This window comes from Pseudorca crassidens, chromosome X, assembly GCF_039906515.1.
Source record: "Pseudorca crassidens isolate mPseCra1 chromosome X, mPseCra1.hap1, whole genome shotgun sequence".
Taxonomy (NCBI): domain Eukaryota; kingdom Metazoa; phylum Chordata; class Mammalia; order Artiodactyla; family Delphinidae; genus Pseudorca; species Pseudorca crassidens.
Window position 1 is genome coordinate 68,509,922 of NC_090317.1, and position 17,735 is coordinate 68,527,656.

The 17,735-nt window shown below is 34.4% G+C and overlaps 1 protein-coding gene across 1 annotated transcript in view; it reads left to right on the plus strand.

The window, feature by feature from the left end:
• Positions 1-17,735, plus strand: part of ZDHHC15 (zinc finger DHHC-type palmitoyltransferase 15) — a 128,588-nt gene that overhangs the window by 4,053 nt on the left and 106,800 nt on the right. The window contains exon 2 of the mRNA XM_067722282.1: positions 6,592-6,618. Coding sequence (XP_067578383.1) covers positions 6,592-6,618 — 27 coding nt within the window. The remainder of the gene's footprint in view (positions 1-6,591; positions 6,619-17,735) is intronic.

Here is a 17,735-nt window from a genome sequence, read left to right on the forward strand (position 1 = left end):
ATTTTTGTATATGGTGTGAGGGAGGAGTGCAGGTTCATTCTTTGCATATGGCTATGCAGTTGTGCTAGCATCATTTATAGAAGAGACTATTCTTACCCCATTGAATAGCCTTGACATGATTGTCAAAAACCAATTGACCATAGAGCTCTGGATTTATTTCTGTACTCTTAATTCTGTACCATTGATTCGTTTGTCTGTTCTTCTGCCAGTACCACACTTGTTTTGATTACCATACCTTTGTTTTAAATTTTGAAGTCAAGATGTGTGAATCCTCCAACTTTATTTTTCTTTTATAAGACTGTTTTGGCTAGGGTCTCTTGCAATTCCATATGAGTTTTAGGATCAGCTTTTCCACTTCTGCAAAATGTTCATTGGAATTTTGATAAGGGTTGTACTGAATTGTGTATTGTTTTGAAGAGAATGCCATCTTAAAATCAAGTTTTCCAATCCATGCACATGGGATGTCTCTTCATTTATTTAGGTCTTCAGTCACTTTCAGCACTGTTTTGGAATTTTAAGTGTATAAGTCCTGAGCCTCCTTGGTTAAATTTATTCCCGAGTATTTCTTTTTTGATGCTATTATAAATGGAATAGATTTCTTAATTTCCTTCTCTGATTGTTCACTGCTAGTGTATTTAGAAATAAAACTGATATGGAGTGTTGATCTTGTGTTCTGCAACTTTGCTTGAATTTGTTCATTGGTTCTAAGAGGGTTTTTTGGTGGATTCTTTAGAATTATTTATACATAGAATCATATCATACGCAAATAAAAATAATTTTATTTCCTTTTTCCAATTTGGATGCTTTTTTCTTTTTCTTGCCTAGTTGCACTGGCTAGAACTGTCAGTATAATGTTGAATAGAATTGATGAAAATCAACATTGTGACCTTATTTCTTAGCTGAGGGAGAAGATTTCAACCTTTCACCATTGAGTATACTGTTAGGTGTGGGTTTTCCGTAAATGCCCCTTATCAAGTTGAGGAACTTTTCTTCTATTTCTAGTTTCTTGAGCATTTTTTTTCATGAAAGTGTATGGAATATTGTCAAATGTTTTTCTAGCATCAATTGAGATGAATGTGTGGATTTTTTTCCTTCATTCTGTTAATGTACTGTATTACATTATTGATTTTCATGTGTTGAATCACCCCTTACATTTCTTGGGTGCATGTCACTTGATCATGATGTGTAATCCTCTAATATGCTGTTGAATATGGTTTGCTAGTAATTACTTGAGTAGTTTTGCATCTATATTCATAAAATATGTATGTAGTTTTCTTTCCTTGTGATGTCTTTATCTGGCATGGGTGTCAGGACAATGCTGGCCTCATAGAATGAGTTAGGAAGTGTTCTCTTCAATATTTTTTTTAACTTTTTGAAAATAATCTTTAATGAGAAACTTGAGCTTGCTTTCACAAACTTACTTTTTAATATCGGGTTTTATATTTGAAATGGCTGTACATAAATCGTAATCAAGATTTTAATAGTTAGCATTGGAACACATATGTTGTAGCAAATAGCAGAATAATGTCTTTTATTCCTCAGCTGGCAGAAACTTCCCCCTCACCACTAGCCAGAATTTATATAATTTGACCTATTTAAGTTGTTATTTAAGGGTAAGATGATTCTTTACTTAAATCCAGCAGCTTTTTTTTTCTTTCATTGACAAATATAATATCTTATGATAATGTGAATGGATTTAGAATGAAATCAAATTTGATCATATTAGTTTTTTCTAAATAATAATGAAGCTTTTCCTTAAGCCTACACAAATGTTCTGTTATTGGTTTTTAATCATTTTTAAGATTCATGTATTAGTCTTGATTATTATCACCAGTAAATCACATTAACCCCACTTATCCAAAGAACTGCATGAAAACATATAAATGTGGATGGACAAAGTTTATGAATTCTCTTCAATTTTTTGTAAGAGTTTGAAAAGGATTGGTGTTAATTCTTTAAATATTTGGTACAGTTTGCCAGTGAAGCCATCTGGTCTTGGCTTTTTTCTTTGTTGGGAGGTTTTGATTACTGATTCAATCTTTTACTTGTTAAAAATATGCTCAGATTTTCTTTCTTCTTTTGTCAGTTTTGGTAGTTTCTGTGTTTCTAGGAATTTATCCATTTCATCTAGGTTATCCAGTTTGTTAGCATAAAATTGTTCCTACTATTCTATTATAATCCTTTCCATTTATGAATGTTCTCTATTAATATCTCCACTTTCATTTATGATATTAGTAATTTGAGTCTTCCCTTCTTTTTTCTTGTCCATTCTAGTTAAAGATTTGTAAATTTTGTTTTCTTTTCAAGGTCCCAACTTTCAGTTTCCAGAGTTCTGCAAAAGTTGATTCTGACAGTTTCTGCCACTTCATGCATGGCTTTTAGGGAAGGACAAAAGCCTGGAATTCCCTACTCTGCCATTTTTGGTGATTAACAGTATCCATTTTGAGATTAAAATTAAAAGGTCCAGGAAATAATTCTACTGAGAAGCTAGAATTTCTTCAAAGAGAGTCAGAAGAAATGAAAACTGATAAGGCAAAAAACCAGAAGGAACAATTTCTAGAAACCAAATTTCTATATAAGTAAAAGCTATCCATTTAAGCCTATATGAATCATGGTATTCTTATATCTAAAATAGTTTTATAACTCATCCATATATGAAACAGTCAAAAGCATCACACCTGAGTAGTTAAGTATCATATGAAACATCTAAAATAATTCCAATGATTTTTAAACCTGGCTGATAATTATAATCACCTGCTGAGTTTTTTGTAATACACATTCCTACACCTCCACCCAGAGATGTGTTATATGAAGGGGGCCCTAGAATCTATATTTTTATCAGTTCCCTAGGTGGGTATTAAAATCATCTAGATTTGGGAATGGATGCTGAAAAAGTAAATGAATGGCTAGTATGAGTAACTTTTTCAGAGGAGTAAATGAAGACTGGCATGATTAGTTTGCTTTCAACAAGCAGAACATAATGAGAAATGTATCTAGGTTCTGCATTTCAAATTCTATTCTCTCTCCTAACCTAAAGTATAAGAAACATCTATTGGAAAAAGTGAGTATCAAATATATTCATTTTGACATTGAATACATTATTTTAAAACCATCCTATTTAACTTTGGGATCAATATCATAAATAATTTTAAAAATAAGACTTGTTTTGTCCCAAACTATTGTAAAACCTAACCTCACTGAACAGTTTACCTTTTTCAGAAAAATAATAAATAACTAATAATAATGAACTACCTATTATGTATCAGGTACCCAAGTACTTTACATGTATTTTATAATTTAGTTCCTATAACAACCTTATAACATAAATTAATTTATCCTCAGTTTACAGATTAAAAAAACTGAGGCACAAAGAGATTAAATAATTAATTACAGAACAAGTAAGTGACAGAGCCAGAATATGAATACATACCATATTCATCAGTGATGATTGCTAAACATCACTGCAATAAACTCCCTTCCCAAATGAGTCATCAATTAAAAGAGAACTTCATGCTGTAACTAAGCACTCATCTCACTAGACTCATATTTTTAGCCTTCCCACTCTCCTTCCACAAGTCCTTTTGAGCTTCACTAATTTGGTAGCCATTAGCCATATGTGGCTATTAAACACGTGAAATATGGCACCTGAATTGAGACGTGCTGGAAAACTTAAAATATGCACCAGATTTCAAAAATTTAATGCAAAAAAGAAGTATGCAAAATATATAGTTAATAATCTGTGTAGATAACATGTTGAAATGATATTTTTGATATATTGGATTAAATAAAATATATTATTAAAGTTAACTCCACTTTTTTATTATTATTTTTAATTTTAAAAAATGTTCCTACTAGAACATTTAAATTACATGCTTTGTATTATATTTCTCTTGGACAGCACCGTTGTAGACTTTCTTCCATGTCCTTGGACTAACATTGTTGACCATTTGCATATAGTCCCAAGTTAGGTTTATTCTACCAATACCCTTCTGTGAATTCTAAAATGTGTCTGTTTAAAGGAAGTCATGATATATGCTTTTGTTTGAAACTAGTTGTCTTTGATGAAAAGCCCTTGCATATTTTCTACCCTTCCATACCTTTTCTCCATACTTGGTTGCAAAGAATCAGTAAACAGGTAAAAGAAAAGAGGAGAGAGTAAAAAAAGCTATTTGATGATAACCCCAGTCACTTAACTTGCCGGGTAGTGAGCTAAAATTTGAAGGAACAGAGCAGGTGTGTAATTACACATATCACCACATCACTCTATAATCATGCATGACAAATTACCCATAGTATGACTAAGTGTACATTTCCCCAAGAGATTCATGATAAAGGATTCATTTTGGAAAAGTTTAGTCATTTTCATTTTAAATATGACTGAAGTATCTTAGTCTTTTCCTTTAATAACGCAAAAGGCAATATTAGAAAAATAAAGGAAAGGCAGAACTACCAAGATAAGTGCCACAATGTTTTAGAATAAAGACCACCTTTTTTTTTTTTCTCAGAAGTATGTAACTTCTAACAGGGAATTTTACAAGAAAATATTTTTCCCTTAGACTTATTGACTCCGTACAGATTTTAGGAGTGAAAAGACTTTAAAAGTCAAGTCCAATACCTAACTAATGTCTAAATGTCCTACAGGACATTTCCAAGTGTTTATAATGGGAAACTTACTCCTTCCCAATGCTGCCAGTCTGGCTGCTCATTGTTATTATCATCATCATCATCTTCTCTTTTATTGAACTGAAATGTGTTGACCTGCAGCTTTTACTCATTGATTCTATTTCTGCCCTCTGTTCTTGGATCATATAAACCAATCCCACTTGCACATGATGGTCCTAAAATTACTTAAAAACAGCTATCCCCCACCTAGAGACTTCACAGGTCCCCACTCATTTTTCTGTATATACATTGTCTCATTCCAATATCTGCAAGGCACCGGATGTTCTCCTTCCCTCACCCACAAATGCTGTAGCAAGTAGCCAATCAAATGAGAGTTAGGATCTCCACATTTTGTTTCGCAGTAATTGTTCATTGATAGAGGTAGAAGGAGATATACCAAACAGCAATTTGTCAGCTACTCTTTATTAATATTGTTCTCCAAGCAACTGTGCTCTCTCTAGTCCCATTTTAAAGAGATGTTATTAACCCAATTCAGGGCCTAGTGGGACTGATGTAGTCACACAACATGTATGTGCAAAATCATGAAGTCCCAGGTTGACCCATCAAGACTTCTTGTTTCCACTTCCATTTGTCAAAGTAGAGGATGTGCTTCTGTCAATCATTCTTAACCAGGATTCTCTAACTGAAAAGAAAAAACAAAGAAATTGGTATCAATCTCCAGGCCAGTGTATTAGAAAAAAGAGGACATCATCTGGTCAGATTTTTAGCACAGACAAAATGGAACAGTTTTAACAAAGTCCATTCAAAAGATCCTTACAAGGAGCATTTTTAAAAGACTCAACAAAAATAGACCTGCAAATAAAGAGGAGAAGTTATGACTAATGAAGAACCTGAGGAAATAACCCCTAGAGTATAGTCTCATTCTCTGTTTGGATTTTTCCCCTTTTCTGATCCTTAAAAGTTTAACAATGTGTATGAAAACCACTTTAATTTAATAGCTTCTCAAGATTGAGATCTATGCCTTATAATTTCACTTTACCTTAGCACCTAGTACAGATGCACACAGATGTTGGTGGTGAGTAAAGACAGGTAGGCCCCATTTTGTACAAATGACGTTCTGAACAGAAGTTACATATATATCACAGTAAGCCAACAAGGAATGATTGGAGAAGGTAGACATAATACATGGAAGAAGTCCTGGAGACTGGAATATAGTCCCAACTCCACCACTAACTTGTTCTGTGACCTTGGGCAAATCATATGATACTACTCTAGTCCATTTTTCCCATCTGTAAATGAGACAGATAAACCAGATAATCGCTAAAGTCCCTTCCAGTTCTAATATTTTATGAAATCTTCATTCAAATATAATAATTAATATTCATTAAGTACTTGCCTTGTGCTAGATACTATGCTAGACAGCATTTACATACATTAACTCATCTAATTCTCAAGTAACCTTGTGAGGTAGGCAATGTTATGGAAGTTAAGGAACTTACCCAGGGTCACAAAATAGTGCAACTGGGCTTCTAACCCAGAAAATCTGACATCAGAGCTGACATGCAACCTCTACACTATATTGCCTCTAAATATACAAGAGAAACTTGGTTTTTAAAGATGTTCTACAGTGAATACTTTGGGAAAATGAATAGTCATCTCCTAATTTATCATCTTTTAAGTTCTTATTGCCATGTTATATAGCTTGAGTGTTTCCCATTTGTTGGCTTTTTAAAAGTCAGATTATCCTTGTATTTGTTGAATGAGTAGAAATTCTTACTCAAGGTTTAAAATGAAGGAAGGTAGCAAAAGATAGAATTTAATCATCCTTGCCTTCTGTTATGTTAGCAGGCTGGTGGTTTCCTAAAGTATCATTGAATAAATTACTAAAAATGATGCTATGGAAAAATGCATTAGAAAAATAATGTTTCTAAGTATCACTAATCTTGACCTTTCTTTCTCTTTTCACAGTGACTGTTTTGAGCCCAGCAGAAAAAGGTAAGCGGGTATTATAAATTGTTTTGGTCAGGACTGTATTCCTCTTTCTGTCTAAAAGTGAATTACATTAAAGCCTATAAATTGAGCAACTTTCCCAGGAATACACTGAGGTTAGTGGAAAGTTTAGGATAATGGTTTTTAGGAAGCTTACCCAGAGATAGAGCAGAACATATTTTAAGTAGCTCCTCTGGCTGTAGGACAGGAATTTGAAGTTACCAGGATTTATGATAGAAAAGGGCACAGGTAGCCACTCTGTTTGTTTGCCATACTAACCCTAGGCTTTCTCTTGGTTCATCACTATTGTCCTAGGTACCTTGCCTTTCTGCCCAGTTCATTCCCTCTTCAAGGCATGGAATAAGGGTCCCACAGTGGGGCTTTTAAAGGCTAAGTCCTTCACCATCATAGTTCCAATATATTTACTATACTACTCTTCACTCCTCATCCCCATCTTGGCTTGATCTGCAATTTATACTACCATTCTAAACAGACTGAGGCATTCTTCATTAAAAAATGTGTAAGCTAAACATGTGTCTTAACAAACCTTTAGTTTCACATTATTTTATCAGGTATAACCATAAGTATTCATATAGCCACTTTTAATTCTCACTTCATGGGAATTGTTGTAATTCATTAACTACATAACTTTCATATTATGCTGTTTTAAAGCTGAAGTTTGCTATTACTCATTTAACAGAGGTGTTGGCTGTAGAGGCAATAGAGCAGAGTAGTGGGAAGATAGTAGAGCACTGTAGTTAAAAGTATGAGAACTGTCTAAATTCAAATCCTGGCTCCACTACCTCATAGTAAATTATTTGACCTCCTTGTGCTCACTTTATTCATATGTAGAATAGAAATAATAATAATACCTATTTCATAGAGTTATTATGAAAATTTAATGAGGTATGCATGTAAAGCCCTTAGAACAGTGGTGAATAAAGCACATACTGATGACTTAATAAATATTTGCTACTTTTGCTACAGCCTTAGAGCAAGTTTTTTTTTTTTTTTTTTTTAGAGCAAGTCTTGAGTTGCCTCTTATTGTTATGGATGGTTCTTAAAGTCAGAGATCATTTTCTGTATACATATATAAATATTTATAAATAAATGTCATTTTCCACAATAACCTTTCAAGATAAGTTGGGTGGGGGCTTAGATGATGCTCCACCATAATAGGAATAATGACAATAATATTGTTATTATTATTGGAAACTACAACTTATTGTGCAGAGTACCCTGCTAAGTATTGTGTGTGTGTGTGTGTGTGTGTGTGTATAATCTTTCAATATTTACGTCAACACAATGATGTAGACATTCTTATATCCATTTTATTGAGAAGGAAACTGAAGTTTAGAGAGGTTAAGTAACTTATCCCAGGTCATCTAGCTAGTAAATGGTAGGATGCAAACCCAGAACTACCTGACTTCAAAGTCCATGCTGTTAAGCAAACCTATACTTGTTCTTTTTACTTTTTAGTCTACAACTCCCTCATTTCATTTGCTTAGTTGACCTCCTTACTCAGAAAATTGATGCTCAAATGATCATTTTTCTAGTGTCCAAAGTAGTATATTTTCATTTCTTGTGTGTTGTCAATGAACTCAACCACACCAGTGTAGAGTGTCATTTGTAAGCCAAACTCAGTTCAAAGCCTTTCTAATAGCATCAATCCAGTTACCAGAATTTGATCTCTTTAGGAAACTGTTACCACAATGTACAATTTTAAGGTCCCTCTGACTCTAGAATTCTGTAATTCCAAAGCACTTCTCTCCTGATAGCTCTTAAATTTATCATAACACTAAAAAAATAAGATTAGACTTTGCTTCTTTATTCTGAAGTGGGGTATAATGGGGCAAAGCACAGGATTTAGGGACAGAAGATGTGGGTTGGAGTTCCAGCTCTATCATTTACTAGCTCTATGACCTTTGGTAAGTAACTCAACTTCTCTGAACTTCAATTTCTGTAAAATAAGGCTAGTTTAATAACATCTTACAGATTTACTGTAAGCTAGCAGGAGTAAAAGTATATAGGAGTAAAATATGCAGATTAAATTGCTTTGTAAATGTTAAGTATTAACAATCTCATCGTAACATTTTATGTCAGGATTCTCAAGACAGTAGAATCCATAAACTAAAATTAGATTCAATTGTAGCCAGAAGTTTGAAAGTTAGACTTGAAAAGAGCTTCTGAACACTAGGGCAGGTTACTAGCAGATGCCATGAAAAATATTCAGAAAGTATCAGGCACCCAACTATCTGGCATGAATCAGTGAGCCTTGCCTAGAAGCAGACCAACAGGCCTAATGAGTATCTAACCATGTGAATAACCACAGTTCTAACCATGTGAATCTGTGACTTGTTTCAAATTATACTACACTACTAACTTAGAATACAGTACAACATGACTGCCAGTAGGAACATTATTTGGCATAGCAAAGAAAATATAAGGGACAAAGACATGAAAGCCTCAATTCACGTAACCTTTTATTCATTATTCACAGCTTAGGAAAACCATAGTCAAACATACTGCAAAAGTTTTTCCATTTCTTGTCTGCTTAATGGTTCCTCTACTGGGTTGAAGAGTGTCCCTCCAAAATTCATGTCCACCCAAAACCTGTGAATGTGAATTTATTTAAAAATAGGATCTTTGCAGATGCAATCAAGTTAAGATGAGGTCACATTGGATTAGGGTGGGCCTTATGGCTGGTGTCCTTATAAGAAGAGGGAAATTTGGATACACAGATACACACAGAGAGAAGATAGCCATGTGAAGACAGAAGCAGAGATAAGAGTTTTGTTGCCACAAAGGAACACCAAGGATTGCCAGAAATGGCCAGAAGCTAGGAAGAGACAAGGAAGCATCCTCCCCTGGAGCCTTCAGAGAGGACATGGCCTTGCCTATACTTTAATTTCAGACTTCTTGCCTCCAAAACTGTAAGAGAATAAATTTATGTTGTTTTAAGCCACCCAGTTTGTGATAATTTTTTATGACAGCCCTAGGAAACTAATGCAGTTCCTGATAAATTTCAATCTCTAATGCACTGTTAAGTAGCAAATTAGCAGACTTTGGTGTTAGATGTACCAGGGATCAAATATTGACTTTGCCACTTACTATATATATGACCTTGGGGAACTTAAGCTAAGTTTCACTTTCTTCCTCTGTAAAATTGGAATAACAATACCTACCTTTCATGGTTTAAAGCACTAAATGAAATGATGTATGTAAGTCTCTTGGCATAGTGCATGGCATATGATAAGTACAAAATAAGTAGTAATAGATACTATTGTTATTAACATTGGAAAGGACCTAAAATATCTTTCTTCTAAGAAGGATAACATATTTCAGGACTATAATTCCAACTACTACCCTCGTAAATATATTGTCAAAATCCTTGCACTCATATTTTGTAAGTAGAACAACTGAGACCCAAAGAAGTAAAATATTTTGACCTAGTCATGCTGATTCTAGTGCACAGAAAGGACTAAAGCTCAGATCATCTGAACCACAGTCCAGAATATTATATATTATGTCATCCTTGATTATACAGGACTCAGAAATTCTTTAAGACATGAGTCCATCTGTTCTTCCATAGACCATACTAGAAAACACAATATTTGCTTTCATAAGAGTGTTTTGCATGGATGATCTCATTCAGCATCTTACTGTCTGTATTTTGAAGATCTTGAGTAGAAGGTCTTCCCTCCTCTACTCCTAAAGTGAGGCTATGGGATAAACTAGAGGTTAAGAATTTGGTAGAGTCCAAGGATTGGTAAGGCTAAGGGATGAATTTAGAAATGAGATTAGGCACAATCTGTCAGGCAATCCATATGTAATCAAGAGTAATGTATTGACCACAGTTGTTCATCTTCAAAAAGGACCATCAATCATTTTAAGCAAACATTTAACTCATTATCTGAGAATTCATTTGTATTTTGAATGGTTTGCATACTAAATTCTCTAGTTTCCCATTTAAAGTTAAAAATGATTGTAATTATTTACCATTTTAGAAATAGGTGCAATTCCTAAATAATAGAACTGTTATGGGCTGAATTGTGTCCCCTCAAAATTCATATGTTGAAATTCTAACCTCCAGTGACTTAGGATGTGACCATATTTGGAGGTAGGGTCTTTAAAGAGGTAATTAAATGAAAATGAGGTCACTAGGGTGGGCCCTAATCAATATGACTGGTGTCCTTATAAGAAGAGGAGATTAGGAAAAAGACACACACAGAGAGAAGACCATGTGAAGAGACAGGGAGAAGATCACCATCTACAAACCAAGAGGAGAGGCCTCAGAAGAAACAACCTTGTCGACACCTTGATCTTGGACTTCCAACCTCCAAAATTGTGAGAAAGAAAATTTCTGTTGTTTAAGCCACTTAGTCTGTAGTACTTTTCATGGCAGCCCTAGCAAACTAATAAAAGAACTTATTCAGGTTTCCACTTGAAAACTCTGCTTTGTGTCAGTTTTTTTTATTATACTAACCTTAATTTATTGGTGGTATATTAGACACCATCAGGGTGAGAGGGCATTGGGAGGAAAACTTTGGGCCACAATATGATCTTTTATATTCACCTCCATACTGTATAGGGAATCTTCAATTTATTTTGTTGTTGTCGTTCTTATTTTCCTTTTTTTTAAATTACAGTATAGTTGATTTACAATATTATATTAGTGTCAGGTGTACAACAGAGTGATTCAAAATTTTTATAGATTATGCTCAGTTTATAGTTCAGTTATTCTCTGTGCTAGCTATACAATATATCCTTGTTGCTTATTTATTTTATACATAGTAGTTTGTGCCGCTTTATCCTCTACCCCTATCTTGCCCCTTCCCTCTTCCCTCTCCCCACTGGTAACCACTAGATTGTTCTCTATACCTGTGAGTCTGTTTCTTTTTTGCTATATTCACTAGTTTGTTTTATTTTTTAGATTCCACATATAAGTGATAACATACAGTATCTGTTTTTCTCTGTCTGACTTATTTCACTAAGCATAATACCCTCCAGGTCCATCCATGTTGTTTCAAATGGCAAAATTTCATTCTTTTTTATGGCTGAGTAGTATTCCATTGTGTGTGTGTGTGTGTGTGTGTGTGTGTGTGTGTGTGTGTGTGTGTATATACCACATCTATATCTGTTTGTCTGTTGATGGATACTTAGGTTGCTTCCATATCTTGACTATTGTAAATAATGCTGCTATGAATATTGGGGTGCCTGTATCTTTTTGAATTAGTGTTTCTGTTTTCTTTGGATATATACCCAGGAGTGGAATTGCCGAATCATATGGTAGTTCTATTTTTAGTTTTCTGAGAAACCTCCATACTGTTTTCCACAGTGGATGCACCAATTTACATTCCCACCAACAGTGTATGAGGGTTCCCTTTTCTCCACATCTTCACCAACATTTGTTATTTGTGTTCGTTTTGATGATAGCCATTCCGACAGTTGTGAGGTGACATTATGGTTTTGATTTGAATTTCTCTGATGATTAACAATGTTGAACATCTTTTCATGTGCCTGTTGGCCATCTGTATGTCTTCTTTAGGAAAATGAATATTCAGGTCTTCTGCCTATTTTTTAATTGTTTGATATTGAGTTGTATGAGCTGTTTATGTATTTTGGATATTAACCCCTTATCATTTGCAAATATTTTCTCCCATTCAGTAGGCTGTCTTTTCATTTTGTTGATGGTTTCATTTGCTGTGCAAAGCTTATAATTTAAATTAGGTCCCATTTGTTTATTTTTGCTTTTGTTTCCTTTGCCTTAGGAGACAGATCCAAAAAAATATTACTATGATTTATGTCAGAGTGTTCTGCCTACATTCTCTTCTAGGAGTTTTATGGTTGCCAGTCACATTTAGGTGAGTTTATTCACCTAATTCATTTTGAGTTTATTTTTGTATATGGTGTGAGAAAATGTTCTAATTTCATTCTTTCACATGTAGCCGTCCAGCTGTCCTAGGCCCACTTATTGAAGAGACTGTCTTTTCTCCATTTTATATTCTTTTTTTATTGAAATATAGTTGGTTTACAATGTTATGTTAGTTTCAAGTGTACAGCAAAGAGATTCAGTTATACACACACACACACACACACACACACACACACATATATGTATATATACTTTTTTTTACATTCTCTTCCATTATAAGTTATTACAAGATATTTAGTATCATTCCCTGTGCTATACAGTAGGTCCTTGTTGGTTACCTATTTTATATATAGTAGTGTGTATATTTGAATCCCAAACTCCTAATTTATCCCTTCCACCCTTTCCCCTTTGGTAACCATAAGTTTGTTTTCTATGTCTGTGAGTCTATTTCTGTTTTGTAAATAAGTTCAAGTGTATCAATTTTTTTAGATTCCACATATAAGCAATATCATATGATATTTGTCTGGCTTACTTCACTTAGTATGATAATCTCTAGGTCCATTCATGTTGCTGCAAATGGCATTATTTCATTCTTTTTTATGGCTGAGTATTCCATTGTGTATATATACCACATCTTCTTTATCCATTCATCTGTCGATGGACACTTAGGTTGCTTCCATGTCTTGGCTATTGTAAATAGTGCTGCTATGAATATTGGGGTGCATGTATCTTTTCAAATTAGAGTTTTCTCTGGATATATGCCCAGGAGTGGGATTGCAGGATCATATGGTATCTCTAATTTTAGTTTTTTAAGGAACCTCCATACTGTTCTCCATAGTGGCTGTACCAATTTACATTCCCACCAACAATGTAGGAGGGTTCCTTTTTCTCCACACCCTCTCTAACATTTATTTTTGTAAACTTTTCGATGATGGCCATTCTGACTGGTGTGTGATACCTCATTGTAGTTTTTTTTTTTTAATTAATTTATTTATTTATGGCTATGTTGGCTCTTCATTTCTGTGCGAGGCTTTCTCCAGTTGCGGCAAGTGGGGGCCACTCCTCATCGCGGTGCGTGGGCCGCTCACTATCGCGGCCTCTCTTGTTGCGGAGCACAGGCTCCAGACGCGCAGGCTCAGTAATTATGGCTCACGGGGCTAGTTGCTCCACGGTATGTGGGATCTTCCCAGACCAGGGCTCGAACCCGTGTCCCCTGCATTGGCAGGCAGATTCTCAACCACTGCGCCACCAGGGAAGCCCTCATTGTAGTTTTGATTTGCATTTCTCTAATTAGTGACGTTGAACATCTTTTCATGTGCCTTTTGGCCATCTATATGACTTCTTTGGAGAAATATCTATTTAGATCTTCTGCCCGTCTTTTGATTGTTTTTTTTTTTTATATTGAGCTTTATGAGCTGTGTCTATGCTTTGGAGATTAATCTCTTGTTGGTCGCATTGTTTGCAAATATCTTCTCCATTCTGTAAGTTAACTTCTTGTTTTGTTTATGGTTTCCTTTGCTGTCCAAAAGCTTTTAAGTTTAATTAGGTCCGTTTATTTTTGATTTTATTTCCATTACTCTAGGAGACGGATCCAAAAAGATATTGCTGCGATTTATGTCAGAGAGTGCTTTGCCTTTTTTTTTTTGCTCTAGGAGTTTTATGGTATCCAGTTTTACATTTAGGTCTTTAATCCATTTTGAGTTTATTTTTGTGTATGCTGTTAGAGAATGTTCTAATTTCATTCTTTTACATATTCTGGCCTCCTTTGTTGTAGATTAATTGACCATAAGTGCATGGGTATAATACACTATTTTATATTTATTATTGTAAAATTACTTTGTAATGAGGATTTGGGAACCAGACAAAAGCTCTCTTTATGGGCTAACCCACTTCTAGAAGAATACTATGTTGATGTTAATATTAGTGTAATTATAATAATTATATATAATTATAATAATTAGTATCAATTTGCTGATTTATATCAATATAATTTTGTTACAAAAATAAGGCTTATTGAAAATTCAAACTAAACAAAAATATGTAAGATTAAAAAATAATGTCCTCCTCACACTCTCCCCTCCCCTATCAATGTCTATTCACAGATAACTAGTATATTTGGTTTGATTTGTATTCTTCTAGATCTTTCTCTCTGTATTTACATATAAACATATGATTATGGATTTGTATAATTTGTTTAGGATTGGTTGTTTTTTAATCTGGATGACACTGGGCATATTTTCCTATGATTTACTTTTTTCACTTAATAATATATCATAGATGTCTTTCCATATTAGTATATACAAACATATTTCATTTTTTTAATGACCTCAAATTATTCCATGGTATGGATATATTGATACTATGATTTATTTAACCATTCCTCAATGATGAACTTAGAAAACAAAACTTTATTGTTTTTCTTGATGATAAAGGTAATAGAACCTCATAAAATGCAAACAGTATAGAAGTGGATTAAATAGAAAGTGTAAGTCCTTTGTAGTCACTGCAGAGGTTAAGGATGAAGCAAGATTCAGTGGTGTGTATAGTACACACCGCTTGATAAATGTTTTAAAAAGTGATTTTCCTCCCTTACATTTTGACAAGTCTCTTTTGCTATAGCTACATCTAGACGTACCATTTCAAAGATACGACTCTCCCAAGCTTCAATTTGCTCCTCCCCAGTTGGCTGGGCTGGAACTTCCATGCTCCTGTGCCCTTCCCAATATGTCTCCTGCAGCCCCCACTTGTATCTGGCTACCATTTGGTGCAGGCATGTATGGAGCCAAAATGGTGAGGTCTATGTGTGTGAGGAAAGATCATCCAGAGTTCAGCCAATGCTAGGTTTCAGAGACATGATTTTGCTTCCTACCCTAGCTGTGTACCTGTCAACACTGTTTTCAGTCATACAGCCTATAACTTCTAACACATTTAAATGTGGCTATGAGGAAAATAAGAATATTACACTGGAAGTAAGAATAAATAGCTAACTTTTAGAAAATCTATGATGAAAAGACATCAAAGGAAAAGGCCCATGTAATCTCTTATTTATTTATTTTCTTATTTACTTATTTATTTTCTTTGGGTGTTAAACTAAATATTTTGATTATTATCAGTTAACAGGTGAAGGGACTGGAGGCTAAAGATAACTAAGGTCACTTAACTATTAAAGAGTCATAATAAATACTACTTCAAGTGCACTTAATGTGTGCCAGCTACTGCTCTAATGTGCCTTAGGTATATTGATTCATTTAATTCTCATTTACAGCCCTATAAAGTAAGTATTATCATATGCCCATTTACAGATGAGAAAACTGAGTATAGTGAGTATATTAGTTTGCTAGGGCTGCCATTACTAATTACTATAAGCATAGTGACATAAACCAACAGAAATTTATACTTTCATGGACCTGGAGGGCAAAAGTCTGAAATCAAGGCATCGGCAGGCCATGCTCCCTCCAGAGGCTCAAGAGGAGATTCCGAATCTTATCTTTTCCAGCTTCCAGTGACTGCCTTTGTTCCTTGGCTTGTGGCTGCATCACTTTACCTTGGAAAAGGCCCATTTTAAAATCTCTTTGTTTTTTGTTTTTGTCAGGTTTATTGAGATATGATTTACATACAATAAGAATCACACCTTATTAGTGTACAGGTTGTTGAGTTTTGACAAATGTATACAATGATGTAAACACCACTACCATCAAGATATAGAATATTTACATTACCTTCAAAATATCGCCTTTCCCCAGAGTTCTCTGACTTTCCACCCTGGCAACCAATAATCAGTTTTCTGTCCCTATAGTTTTACCTTTTTCAGAATGTCATATAAATTGAATATTACAATGCATAGCTTTTTGTATCTGGCTTCTTTATTTAGCAGTATGCATTTAAGATTCATCCTTGTCAGTGCATGTATGAGTAGTTTGTTCCTTTTTATTGCTGAGTAGTGTTCTGTATAATAAATGTACTACAGTTTGCTTATTCATTCATCAGCTGATGAGCATTTGGGTTGTTTTCAGTTTTTGGCTATTATAAATAAAATTGATAAGAATATACATGTACAGGCCTTTGTGGAAATGTGTGTTTTTATTTCTTTTGGGTAAATACCTAGGAGTAGGATTGCTGGGTTCTGTGGTAATTTTATGTTTATCTTTATAAGAAACTGCCAAACTGTTTTCCAAAGCAGTCCTACCATTTTATATCTCCATCAGTGATATGAGAAGTCCAGTGGCTCTGTATCTTCACTGTCACTTAGTGTTGTCAGGTTTTTTGTGTATGAAGTGGTATCTCCTATGGTTTTAATTTACACTCTGTAATGACTAATGATAACCATCTTTTCATGTGCTCATTTGCCATCTGTATATCTTCTTTTATGAAGTGTCCAAGTCTTCTGCCAAATTTTTTTGAATTGTTTGTCTTATTATTGAGTTGTAAGAGATCTTTAAATGTCTAGATACAAGTCTCTATGTTTTTAAGAAAATATGATTCCTCTCCATGGGAAAAAAATTAGGATCAACAGGAGGGCATTACCAGGAAGCATATTTCTGTTTAATATGACAAAGATATGTCTAACAATCAGAGTTATCCAGCGATAGAATGGACTGCCCGAGAGTTGATAAGTTTCCCGTGACTTCAGGTGTTCAAATGAAAGTTGGGTGACCAATTGTTAGGGATAATGCAAAGCAGATTTATTCATCATGGAGACTGCTGGACCAAATGACATCCAAGGGCTCTTTCTAATCTAAAATTTTATAATACTAAGATAAATCAAGTCAACATCATATTAATGAGGTAGAGCTCTTATTGGTTGTATAAACAAAAGGAAATAGATTCTGAGGGAACCAAGCTGGGATTTTGACAAACTCTACCACTTCCCCAGCCAGTGAAAAATTGGCTCACAAATCCCTAGCCACCATAAAGACAGTAAAGTGTCTCTGTTCTGCTTCAGTGTCCTCTGTGAATATCCCTGACAACATGGGGGCTTTGGGCTATACTTAATCCATATGATACATACAGAATGATGACATCTCAACTATCCATTTTAAACCAGGAAAGTAGACAAAGATAATTCCCCAATGAATGTTGCTCTGTGTACTTCTTTATCCCCAAGATGAATGAATCAATGAAATGTTAAGTAGATATTATCAAGAAGAGGACTGGAAACAAACCACTTTTCTCTTTTTGAACAAAACCATGGTGTGTCTGTCCCTGAAGTCTGTGTAATTTTTACCACCATATGTCAGAAAACAGATCA